The sequence below is a fragment of the Heptranchias perlo genome, chromosome 8 (assembly GCF_035084215.1).
Source record: "Heptranchias perlo isolate sHepPer1 chromosome 8, sHepPer1.hap1, whole genome shotgun sequence".
Taxonomy (NCBI): domain Eukaryota; kingdom Metazoa; phylum Chordata; class Chondrichthyes; order Hexanchiformes; family Hexanchidae; genus Heptranchias; species Heptranchias perlo.
Genome location: NC_090332.1, coordinates 17,228,907 through 17,241,536, shown reverse-complemented (window position 1 = coordinate 17,241,536; position 12,630 = coordinate 17,228,907). Strand labels below are relative to the sequence as shown.

The window sequence follows — 12,630 nt, the reverse complement described above, 5'->3', positions numbered from 1 at the left end:
TCATGCCACGCTTACAATGGCGAAGCGGGAGCAGGTCCAAGGAAATTCTCGACAATTGTCTCTGCACTTTGCGATGTTGTTCCTTACCTGAGCAGATTGTACTGTGTAAAAGTAGAGTGTGTTCTATTATCAGCCCATTGTTGTATAAGCCTTTTTTAAAAAAAAAAAATTTCCTTACACTTTCGACGCTTTCTCCATATACCAAGACTTCTGCCAGTGGTGTTTTATAAGTGGCCTCCAACAGGTACCTGCATATCCTGTCCCATCCCTCCCTGATGATGGCAGGCCAGAGCCTGTGAACGCACCATTTTACTTTAAAGTGAAGGCCCATAGCACAAGCGCCATCAAGGTAGCCGAGAGATTAAAAACTAAATCAAGAAGTATTTATTTAGATGCTGGCAAGTTTGGGTTTTAAAAACCTGAAGATTGTGGGAGATGAAAAGACTAAGGGTTCGATTTTAGGATGGCCAAGCGGGTGCATTGGGGGCGGGGGGGCTCGTAAAATCGGGGAATCCCGGAGTGGGGCCAGAGCCCGGCTCCAACCCGCCCACTTCCAGTGACACGTTTGGGTGCGCGCGCAGCTTTTTTTTATTCGTTCACGGGATGTGGGCGTCGCTGGCGAGGCCAGCATTTATTGCCCATCCCTATTTGCCCTTGAGAAGGTGGTGGTGAGCCGCCTTCTTGAACCGCTGCAGTCCGTGTGGTGATGGTTCTCCCACAGTGCTGTTAGGAAGGGAGTTCCAGGATTTTGACCCAGCAACGATGAAGGAACGGCGATATATTTCCAAGTTGGGATGGTGTGTGACTTGGAGGGGAATGTGCAGGTGGTGTTGTTCCCATGTGCCTGCTGCTCTTGTCCTTCTAGGTGGTAGAGGTCGTGGGTTTGGGAGGTGCTGTCGAAGAAGCCTTGGCGAGTTGCTGCAGTGCGTCCTGTGGATGGTACACACTGCAGCCACGGTGCGCCGGTGGTGAAGGGAGTGAATGTTTAGGGTGGTGGATGGGGTGCCAATCAAGCGGGCTGCTTTATCTTGGATGGTGTCGAGCTTCTTGTGTTGTTGGAGCTGCGCTCATCCAAGCAAGTGGAGAGTATTCCATCACACTCCTGACTTGTGCCTTGTACAGGAATTTCCCGCAGGCGGGACTCCCACCGGCAATTAAAGCCGGCGGGATGGCAATTTAAATACTTACTTACCTAGTTGAGGTACTTGACAGACCTCATTGACAGGAGATTTTGGCAGGGGTGCAATTTTCATGGAGCCTCAGCGTGTTTCCCGTGCTGTGGGAAACACTCCCTGTTGGAGCAGATGTGTTTCAGTCAGTAGCCAGTGGGAGATGCGAAGGATTTTTAGATAGTTGGAGGGGGGAATCTCATTTCTCGCAGCAGGGCACTCTGTCACTTCAGACAAAGTTTTGGCTGCAAAACCTAAACCCTAAACTCTGCTGTGCAAACACATTTACCTACTTTGCGGACCCCTCAAACTCTCACCGTCAGGATGGTGGGGGGTGCACCATGGCTGCATTCATCACTTCATCTGAGAATGAGCAACATCACCAGGCACGCCGTCCACTTCCGCCACGTGGAGCTCCACAACACAGTGCTGCGCCACAGGCACCTGCACAAAATAGTCGTGCAACTACACGTACGCCCACTGTAGGGTGACCCAAAGGGTGGCATCAAGTGTGGGTGTTCATGGTGAACCTCATGAAAGGGACTTATTGCCAAGACGTGGTAGTAGCGGTGACAATAATATTTAATGAGTGTTGAACCAAAATCAAATATAAATTAAAAAATGACAAACCGTCAAAAACCCTTGTGCATCCCCTTTGTGCTCACGAAACCTTTGCCTTATGCTTCCTACTACTCATACGTGATACATCCCCTGTGGCTGCAGCAGAGGTAGTGGCAGGTTGGGTGAGGGTGACCATGAAAGAGATGCATCAGAGGGTGAGTATGAGACAGAGCCATGAGATTGTATGAGGATTGGGTTGAGTGGTAGTGGTGGGATGAGTACTGGCGAGGTAAGTAAGTGCAGGTAAGATGAGGATGAGGTTTGAGTGGGTGTGAGGAGTGATGTGATAGAGTAGTGTTGGCAGTGCAGAAGGAGTTGTGGGGTGGGGGCGGTGATGTGGAAGACGGAGTGTAGGAGAATGAGTAAGTGTACTCACTTTGGCTGACCTAGTTAGGTCATTGAAGCGCCTCCTGCACTGTATCCAGCTGCGGGATATGTTGCTGGTGCTGCTGACCTCCTCTGCCATCTCGAGCCAGGCCTTCTTGGTGGCAGAGGCAGGCCACTTCCTCCCGTCCGCTGGGTAGAAGATCTCCCTCCTCCTCCTCACCCCATCCAGTAAAACCTGGAGTGAGGCATCATTAAACCTGGGAGCAGCTTTTCCCCTGGGCTGCTCCATGCTGAAATTTTGGCTGTTTGTCGCAAGAGCAGCATTGGAGGACTGCCCCTTTAAATAGGGCTCCTCCAGCTGACAGCCTGTGATGCGGGTGTGCAGTCCGCCCACTGCGCAGGTTTCCAACGGGAAACCCGGAAGCCAAAGTAAGTGGCTTCAATTTACTCGTGATCGCGTGGGGAACCGACCTATTTTACTGGGCGGGTTACCCACGAGCCCAGTTGACCTCCGCTGCCAACCCGCCTCCCTGGTAATATCGGGGCCTAAGTTTTTCTTCCTGGACTAAGTCTAATGGAGGAGCAGACAGGGTGATCAAAACCATTGGAAAGCAAACCTGCCATTACTTTTGCTTTTAGCCTCAGCTCAAATTTTTGCTCCCTGCTGAAATGTGTTAATAGAAATGGAGTAAAATAAAGGATTTTTAAGGCCTTGTTAAAGATTAATCTGCACAGAATCTTTGAAAATTGCTCTGCTCAGACTGAAAAGGAAGTTTAGCTATGTACTCACTGTGAAGATAAGAAAAATGTCTAGCAGAAATGATTAGTAGAAAAGTTTCTATCATTACAGCATAGCTTCATCAACAGCAGTGCGCCAGAGACTGACCGGACTGTTTCCTTGCATAGAGCTTCTAGTGTGCTCTCTAATTGCACACCATAAAGGTCTATTGGACATAATTACAGGTATTGAAGTGCTAGTTGCTTTAACTGTTTAGTTAGTCTTTAACAACAGTGCAAACTTGGTTTGGTGTACTTTGGAACAAGAAAAGCTACCTATTCAGCACTGAAAGAACAAACTACAGCATATATTTAAGGTTGCTGGTGATTATCGTTCCCAGATTCTGTTTATTTGTAGCCCTCTTTTATCTTCATTGAATTCAGTGTCTTTTTTGGTGTTTTTTCTTAGAAAGAAGCAAAATCAGCATTTTAACATGTTTCTCCTATCTGACCTGCTGGCAATTGCAGACATTTACATTACTACACAGAAAAGATCTAATCCAAAATATAAGGCAGACTAGAGCTCGTCCAAGGAGAGGTTGCACATGGTCTTTCATCGCTATATTTAGCATGAATGGCAACTTTCAAATTTTGCAAATATTGGAGTTTTATCGATAGAGAAACTTGAAAACCAGGAACCTGACATATAAGGATAGATTTTACAAATTCATACCTCTGGTATGAGAGTTTCGGGCCTCAGGTGCACACATTGGGATTCTGACATGGAAATCTGTGTGGCCCACAGAATTTTCCATCCACGAGAATTCTGTGGGGCACACTGACTTCTACACCCAAGTTCCCAATATACAATCCTATTGCCTAAATTCTCTGCCAGGAGTGTGAAGAGTAAAATCTGCACTTATATTCCAGGTGCTATAATTTTGTATAATGAATGAGTAATTGTAATGCTTTGGCACATGTCATTTTCCTGTGGATATGGTGCTACATTGTACGGGATGTGACTGTTCAACAGGCTTTCCCAACGTCTTAAAGTGCCTCTGGTTATGTATGAACTTCTATGTATTCCCCTATACCCAAGACTTCCCTAGCAATGCAAGTTGATGGGTGAACCACCTGGGAAGCTGCTTGGAGGACAGATGGCCCACTGCCTGCATGTTATGACTAACTGTGATGTGGCTGCTGTACTTACTGGGGCCCAATGTTTTCTGAGCACAGGAACATGGTGGCTTAAAGCAGTGACTGACATGACAATCACTTGGTTGCTGCTGTATCTCTCCACCTATGCCAGTGCTAGAGGCCCTCTAACTCGTGATGCTCAAATATCTGTCGCAGCATAGAACCAAAGGACCTCTACAAAGTTCACCATTAAGCTTTGTCCAAATAAATAGAAGCCAGTCTTGAGTGCTTTACTTTTGAACTCACCCAAAGGATCCACATTAGCATCTAGCATACATGAAAGATGCTTCTACTGTGGCTATGGTATTACCCCTTGCTCAATGACAGACTGCAGTGTATATGATGGCTCTCCCGTCCCTTGCACTGACATGGATACAGAGCCAAGTGCCAGCTTAGGGAACATGCTTTCAAGTAGAAGTTAGTACAACACATGATGCATAAAAGGGCTGCCTAATTTCATTATGCTGCTGAATTTCCCAAATTATAGGGGGATGATTGACCGTACTTGTGAGGCCAACCAGGCCCCTAGGCTTAATGCCATTGCTTACATGAATGAAAACATCAATGATCTGCAGAGCAGTGACCACCACCACCATATCATGCAGTTCAGTGCCTATATCTCAGGCAGTAGTCACAATGCCTTTAATTTAACAATAATTTCTGCTGGGTTTATTTAAGGCAAAGGCCCTCAGACATTCCCTTTAGCCTTGGCTAATGCCATTCTTGTGCCAGCATCAGACAGAATTGGGACTCAAATACAGCGAGTGACACGCAACTACCGGAGTTATTACAGACTTTAACATTTGTATCTTGAAGCAATGCATTAGATCTCTTGAAAGATTAAGGGTGCCTTACAGCAGAGCCCCACCAACCTCTCCAAGATCATTGCTGTCTGCTACATTGGTTATGTCTCTATAATACAAAGTTGTGACCAAAGAGGAGATCCACCTCAAATAAAGCATTAGAAAAGTTAATAGTTCTGTATAGATGCCATTATTTATGCCCTGTGCACAGTGCCACCAGCACAAGTGCTGCATACACCTATTACATAGAATCATCTGCAGAATTTTCTCGCACTCTGGGCAGGTCACTCATCATGCAACTGAAGCGCACAGGGCCAGAATGTTGGGAGCCAGCAGCCAGTGAACGGCTGTTGGCTGCTCATTTTTATGTCAAGTGATTTTTCAGCATGGAGAAATTTGCACCAGGCAGAGGCGGCATCAAACAGAGGTGCCAGAATCTTTAAAAAAAATTATTTAAATGACATTTCCTCCTTCAGTGCCCATTGCAAATGTGGTGGGCTGGATGCCTTGTGAGATTACTGGCCTTGTGTCTACATGCCCAATAATGTGGAGAATGGGCATTCACTATTAGCTCCTCTAACCAATACTATGGGGTACAGTAACTGCTAGTGTCTAGTCTGAGTACCACCCCCCACCCCCCTAAAAAAAAACACAAAATTGATTGAAACAGCAAGCGGTTTCATATCATTTTTTACGCTATATTTTCAGCTAATTGGGTTAAATTTCATATTCATAAAACAGCAACAAATCAAGAACTCTGTAACTACGAGCAGTGAGGAAAATCTACCACAAGAGCAGAAACTGATATAATCAAATCATTAAAAAAAATTTCAAAGTCCTTCTGGACACCAATTTTTTGTCAGTAACTCAAATTTCTAATGTGGAAAATAAAGTTTGTAACATAAAGTTATAAAAATTTACATACTTCGCAATAACAATTAAATTTACCTATAAAATTGTCTCTTGTTTGTGTACCTTCATTAATGTTCTAAATAGGAAGCCTTAACATCTCTCAAAAGCCTACAGTTGAAATAGATATTTTTACGACAGCTATCATTGTCAGATGAAAAGAAATAACTACACCTACTGCCCAATTCCTTTTTGAGGTATGTCTATTAAGTTTTTCCCCCTGAGGTCTAACCTCTGTTAAGAGTCTGAGGCTTGAGTTTCACTGCAACACCAATGCCCATAATCTTGGTGAGACTACGTTCTTCCTAGCCTGGCCTTGCTGAACTCCACATCCACATTTCCAGCCCACCTTGACCGCCACTGCATCACCCTGCCTCAGTTGCATTCCCCCTTCCCTTTGCCCACCAAGCCAATCTCCTCCCCAAACCCATCCCCCAGGCTCCTCCCTGACCTAGTCCTGAACCCACATTTTTCTCTAGCTTTTCTCCCCTCATGCCATCTCTCAGATCATTTTGTCCGTGAGATCCATTTCCTATTTCCTTGACCCTATTCCGACTAAGCTACTGATCAGCCAACTTCCTTCCTGGCCCCCATGATAGCTGATATTGGTAATTGGTCCCTCTCGTTTCAAAACCACGGTCATCACCGACCTCCTCAAAAAACCCACTTTCAACCCCTCTGTCCTTGCAAACTATTGCCTCATTTCTAAACTCCCTTTCCTCTCCAAAGTGCTTGCAAGTGTTGTCATCTCCCAAATCTGTGCTCATCTCTCCCAAAACTTCCTTGTTGAATCTCCCCAATCAAGTTTCCGCACCTGCCACAGCACTCGAATGGCCCTACTAACAAATGACATCCTCTGGCCTGTGACCATGGTGGATTATTCTTCCTTATCCTCTCTGCAGCCTTTGACACTGTTGACCACGCCATACTCCTCAAACGCCTTTCCTCCACTGTCCATCTGTGGGCTTGTCCTCGCTTGGTTCCACTCTTACCTATCTGATTGAAGTAGAGCATTTCAGCAATGGCTTCTCTTCCTGCCCCTGCACCCATTACCTCCAGAGCAGGCAGTAGAGACTTTATGGGTAGAATTAAGAAATAGAAAAGGATTTAAGACTATAGTAGGAGTTGTGTATAGGCCCCCTGGTAGCAGCTGTGAAGTGGCAGAATATATAAATGCAAAGATTAGACAAGCATGTAGCAAAGGCAGAGTGGTTTTAATGGGGGATTTTAACTTTCATATAGATTGGGATAAGCAGACGAGCTCATGTCAGAAAGATGGCCTTACCCATCCCTATTTACATAGCTTCTACCGGCCCTATAACCACCCCCCCAAACTCTCCATTCCTCTGACTCTTGCCTTTAGGGAATGCCCCCATTCCTGCGCCCCACCATTGGCATCTGTGCCTTCAGCCGTCTAGGCTCAATGCTTTGGAATTCTCTTCCTAAACACCTCCGCCTCCCCACTTCCCTCGCCTTCAACACCCTCCTTAATACCCACCACTTTGATCAAGATTTTGGTCACCCCTCCTACTATCAGCCAACGCACTAAGACCACACTGGTTAGTGACAAACAACATCCTGTGTAATTGTGACTGTGGATCCCTATCTCTGCTCATCCTGCTCGACCTCTCTACATCTTTGCCTTTGAAATCAACAGAATGAAAATCTGGCAAGTTCTATAAAGGGTGGGTGATCCATTCCATCAGATTACCGCCCAGCTGCTTTTTAATGTCCTTTTTTTTCAACGTATCTTCATAGGAGTTTGACGTGTATCTCTGAGGCAGACTTTGTTCTAATCGGTCTCAGGTCATCCAGAAATGAGGGATTTCAGAGGCTTAGTGGTAGCATTTCACCATGTAAGAAGTGTCCAACCATGTTTCAGGGATTAAAAAGGATTTATTTTTAGAAATATTATTTGCATTGCTGGGTCAGAAGATTTTCCTTAATCAAAATATTAACTGTTGATGTAGTTATGCAACAGTTCATGAATGTAGTAAAACACAGGACTGATTTTCCTATGCTCAGTTCACCTGTGGTAAGTTCTTTCTCTCAATGGGACCCTCACTAGTAGTAATGACTTTTCTCCAGTGTGAGCAATTGAAGGTGAGCTGGTAGAATTACTGTCCTGCTTCTATATTCCTCGCTTTTGAGAAAGGATAAGGGTAGACCAGTTTGTAATACCCAGCTTTCACTTGGCAGCAGCTGTGCTCTTACTGGTGCACGATTCCAGTCACATATGTATACAATACTTGGGGAAAGGATTTTTAATAGTTTTAAAATTTCTCATTCTGCTTGTGCTTTGCTGATGGGGTAAATTTTCGTGTATCCAATTCCATCGGTCAGGATATCATGGTTGCAAAATTGCCACCTGCCCACTGTAATCAGTGCGATGTCCGACCGACTTTCATGGTCGGGCCTCATTAGAATAATTCTGGCAAGCCGCCAGCGCTGAAAGGGTGCTGACAGCACAGTGCCGAGCCAGTAGTGAGTCCTTAAAGGGATGGGAAGTGATAGCTGGGGGGAGGGGGGTCTTGGCACAGAGGGACCAACCAGCTCCTCCAGGCCCCACAAAAATCAGTGCCACAGCATTTTTCCTTAGCAATTTCGGAGCGTTCTGCAGAGATCCCTTTGAAGACCGCTGGTTTGGATGCTCAATGCTCAGTGGAACACCAATATTGCAACAAGGTCCTACAGTCGGCGTAGGACCCTGATTTGCATATTGTAAGAAGAATCCCGTCTGTTTTGTGTGGGAGCACAGCTCACCCGTTTCCTGGCCCACTCCAAATTCACGACAGGCTGAAAGTCGGCAGAAACAGGGTGATAAGTGCTCGCCATGATTTTCAGGCCGCTATCACCCTGTTCCTGCCTGAAAACAGGTACAAATATCGGGCCTGATATCTCTCCCCTTATTTTCTGCTGGAAAACATTGCTTTTGTTGCCAATGAAATGGCGTAACAAGGTTGGAGTAATAGTTAAAATATGTACTTACTGCAGGAAGTGATAAATGCCATTGGCCGGCACACAAAAGTATTTTTTACTTGTGATAGCCCCTTGCTGTCTGCTCACATGAAAATCAAGGCTATTATCTTTTAAATTGGTATAATAAAGAATTTCTATTTTTTGACCACAAGGATTTTGTTTCCCATTTGACTGCTTCTAGCTACTTAAAGCCAAAGTTCCAATTCTGCAGCTGCTGGATGTTAAGTGACTTGGGCAAATGCTTGAAGAGGAGGAATGCTCCAGTGACTGTTGCTGATGCTCCCATAACAAGTAACACAGTATTGATTACCTGCAAGGAAAAGGAGTAGATTTACTACAACCATAGCCTCATATTTATACAATAGGGTAATGTTTTGGCAGGTGTCACACTGCCGGCAGAGCCTCACATGCAGCCAGCACATATCAAGAGTTGCAGATGCAATGCCTGTGATTGCCATCAATTGAACTCAATGGACAGAAAATGGCAGCAACATGCACATGATTTTACAAAAAGCACTGGTTGCAATGCAAGGCCCCCACCAAGAATCTGGGGCCCTTGCATAATTTTATCTTAGTGTGTCTTACTATAAAAGCTGTGAATACATCTTGTAGAATGTAGAATGATAAGAAGAGCTGAATTTCTGAAAATGCACTATGACTTAGGCCCTGAAACTCTGGTTCGCAGCCAGGATGGAGAGCAGACAGCAGACAGAGCCGGCTGTGGTGGTGGGGACGGGGCGAATGGAGATGGGCCAGAATTTTGGAAGTGACCCAGTTCTGTAAGAATTCAATCCTAATTTCCAGCTTTTTTGGAGGACGGGATTAATTGATGGAGGCTTCTGCTCTCTTTCTCCGTCCCCACATCAAGGGGGAGTGTCTTGGGAGAGTTCTAAGGCTGTCCTGGCAATTCCACCCAGACCAAGGAGCAGTAGAAGAATTAGGTGAATTGACTAAATGCATGATTGAAAAGATAGATTTTTTAGGAGATTTTTTAAAAGGTGGGCGAAGTAGTTGAAAGGCAAAGAATTTTAGAGATGAAGTTCCAGAGGGTAGGACACAGGCCTCTAAAACTTCTGCCACCAAGCCAGAGCCAGGACACTAGGACACAGGAGTAAATTGCAGAAGTAAGGTCAAGGCATGGAGGGATTTGTAAACAAGGACAAGGACAAGGACTTTAAATTTAGTTCTTTAGGGAAGAGGGAGCCAGTGCAAGTCAGTGAGGACAGGGTTAATATGCTAGTGGGAATTAGCGCGGGACTGGATGTGGGCAGTAAAATTTTGAATGATTTGGTTTGTTTAAAATGGAGCTCAGAAAGCCACCAAGAAGCGGGGTGGAGAAGTCAAGCCTTGAGATAATGAAAGCACAGGTAAGGGTTTAAGATGCGGCAGGGTGAGGTAGGGGCAATAGTGGGCCTTGGTCATCTGTGGTACACAGTCCCTTGAGGAATAGTGGGTGCTGGTGATCATCCCCTCTTGCTCTTAGATTTGCCTTGCCCTCCTCCTCCATCACCACCATCACGTACAGCATAATGAGGCGTGCTAATATATACATGCTTCTGGGTGGAATGAAACAGATGAGTAGCTCCTTTCAATGTCTGTTGCTCTGTTCTGTACTGGACTTCCACAGCAGTTTTCTCCACTATCTTAGTGCCACTTTTATAGTAGACGCCATTAATGCAATGTGGGCTAGAAAGCAAACTTGAGCTGGTTCTGTACATTAATGTACATGAAACAGATGCAATCCCAGAAGGGATTTTTTGAAGGTGGTCAACACTATGGCTACACACTAATGTACACTTAGCACATGCATTAACTCTAACACACAGAATAATTTCACCTCTAAATCCCTGCTTACTCAGCAAAATAATTAAGACCCTTTAAAAATGTTAAAACATGATACCTTGCTTTGCCAGTTTGACCGCTGTATCACCTCGTGATAACGTATTCTGGTAAAAGTCACCTAAAATTAAACAGAAGTAATGGAAAGGATTTAAACTGTAGGTGTTTGCCCCATTCACCGTGAACTACATTAGGTTATAAAGTATACAGAGTTTGAGAACTGGCACATATCTCACCATGGTATATAAGGGCACAATAGTCTTCGGCATACAGAAATGGAGGAAATTATCCACATATTTACGGAAAATAAACCACTTTGAGTTCACATGCTTACGCATCTGAAAATAGATATGCAGAAAATAACACCTTTTTAAGATAACTTCGCAAATTTCATGTAACCCAAAATTGCAACAAATCAATACATGTTGATTAGTATTGTAAAGTACAATACAAGTATATTGAAGATCAATTGATGTTCCCAGTGAAGGCCAGACATGTAAAGGCAGTAATACTTACCTAGACTTAATCTGATTTTGTTGGAAGAAATACATATACTATTTTCCAAAGCAACTATCTCGAGACAGCTGGCACCACACAACCACACAACCAGCACGGGCCCCAGAGTATTGAACAGAATGAGCTTTGAACCAAAATTCAATATACTATATTGGATTTACATGGACCTTTTCTATTGACTTATGTTGAACAGTAAGAAATGCATTCAAGAAAATCTAACTTATATTTTGTCAAAATCCACAGGGCTACTCATGGACTATCTTGATAACTACCAGAGTAATGGATATAAGAACGTAAGAAATAGGAACAGGAGTAGGCCATACGGCTCCTCGAGTCTGCTCTGCCATTCAATAAGATCATGGCTAATCTTCCACCTCAACTCCACTTTCCCACCCTATCACCATACACCTTGATTCCCTTAGTGTCCAAAAATCTATCGATCTCAGTCTTGAATATACTCAACGACTGAGCATGTACAGCCCTCTGGGGTACAGAATTCCAAAGATCCACAACACTGAGTGAAGAAATTTTTCCTCATCTCAGTCCTAAATGGCCTGAGACTATGACCCCTAGTTCTAGACTCTCCAGCCAGGGGAAACAGCCTTTCAGCATCTACCCTATCAAGCCCTCTAAAAATTTTATACCTTTCAATGAGATCACCTCACGTTCTTCTAAACTCCAGAGAATGTAGGCCCATTTGTGGGGCAGACTTGCAACAAAAACTGTTAATGTCATATCTATTACTAATACATTTTAAAAAAACGAGTTGGGTATGTATCTGTTTAAGAATAGAACTGAAGAATATCGAGATAAGTACAGATTGAGATGATGAAATACTCCACCTGTGACCCTCAGCAAACTTTAGGGCCGATTTTAAGGACCCCTGCCTAATGTAAACGGGGTAGTGGTAGACTGAAAATATCATCAGATCACTTACCACACCCATTTACGCTGGCACTCTGGCCGCTGCCATATCGGGTGGGATCCTGAGATGAGCAGCTGGAGCAATTGCCCATTTCAGGCAGCAGGCTAATTGTAATAGGTAAGGTGATGTACCTAGGTCCCCAACTGCAATTTTGAGGTACATGCTCTGCCCATTTGGACCAGGCGTTGGGTTAGCTTAACTAGCAGTCCTTAAAGGGCTGCTCAGAAAATGGCCCAGGAAATTTTTTATTTTTTTTTGGGAAGGCCAAGAGGAGCAGGAGTCCTCCTCCTGGGTCCACAAAAAAACTAAGGCCCACTGCAAGCCCATGTTCACCCCTCCCCTGGCTCCAACTGTTGGCTGGTTCAGCATGGAGCTGGCCAATATCCTGCCCTCCCACAACCGGCGAGCTGCAGCAGTGTGTCCACTTGGTGCCCACTGCTCGCTAGCTGAATGTAAACTAGGCCGGAGCCTCAAAATGTTCGGGCCTCAAGACAGTGCCAAAAGGTGGGCAGCACTCTGCCCAGTGCCTGCCTGTTATATGCCTCCAGCTAAAACCATCTCTTTTATGTTGTACGTATCTCTAGGTCTCTATTCACGGTCTTCCTGGTTGTGGGCTGGTGACAAAAGT

General features: G+C 44.8%; 1 protein-coding gene across 1 annotated transcript in view; it reads right to left on the bottom strand.

Annotated features, from left to right (window-relative positions):
• Positions 1–7,135: 7,135 nt before the first annotated feature.
• The window catches only part of LOC137324153 (kynurenine 3-monooxygenase-like), a 37,252-nt gene continuing 31,757 nt past the window's right edge, over positions 7,136–12,630 (bottom strand). Inside the window, exons 13-15 of the mRNA XM_067988294.1 lie at positions 10,798–10,899; positions 10,623–10,682; positions 7,136–9,032 (exon numbers count right to left, since the gene is read on the bottom strand). Coding sequence (XP_067844395.1) covers positions 8,904–9,032; positions 10,623–10,682; positions 10,798–10,899 — 291 coding nt within the window. The 3' untranslated portion in view covers positions 7,136–8,903. The remainder of the gene's footprint in view (positions 9,033–10,622; positions 10,683–10,797; positions 10,900–12,630) is intronic.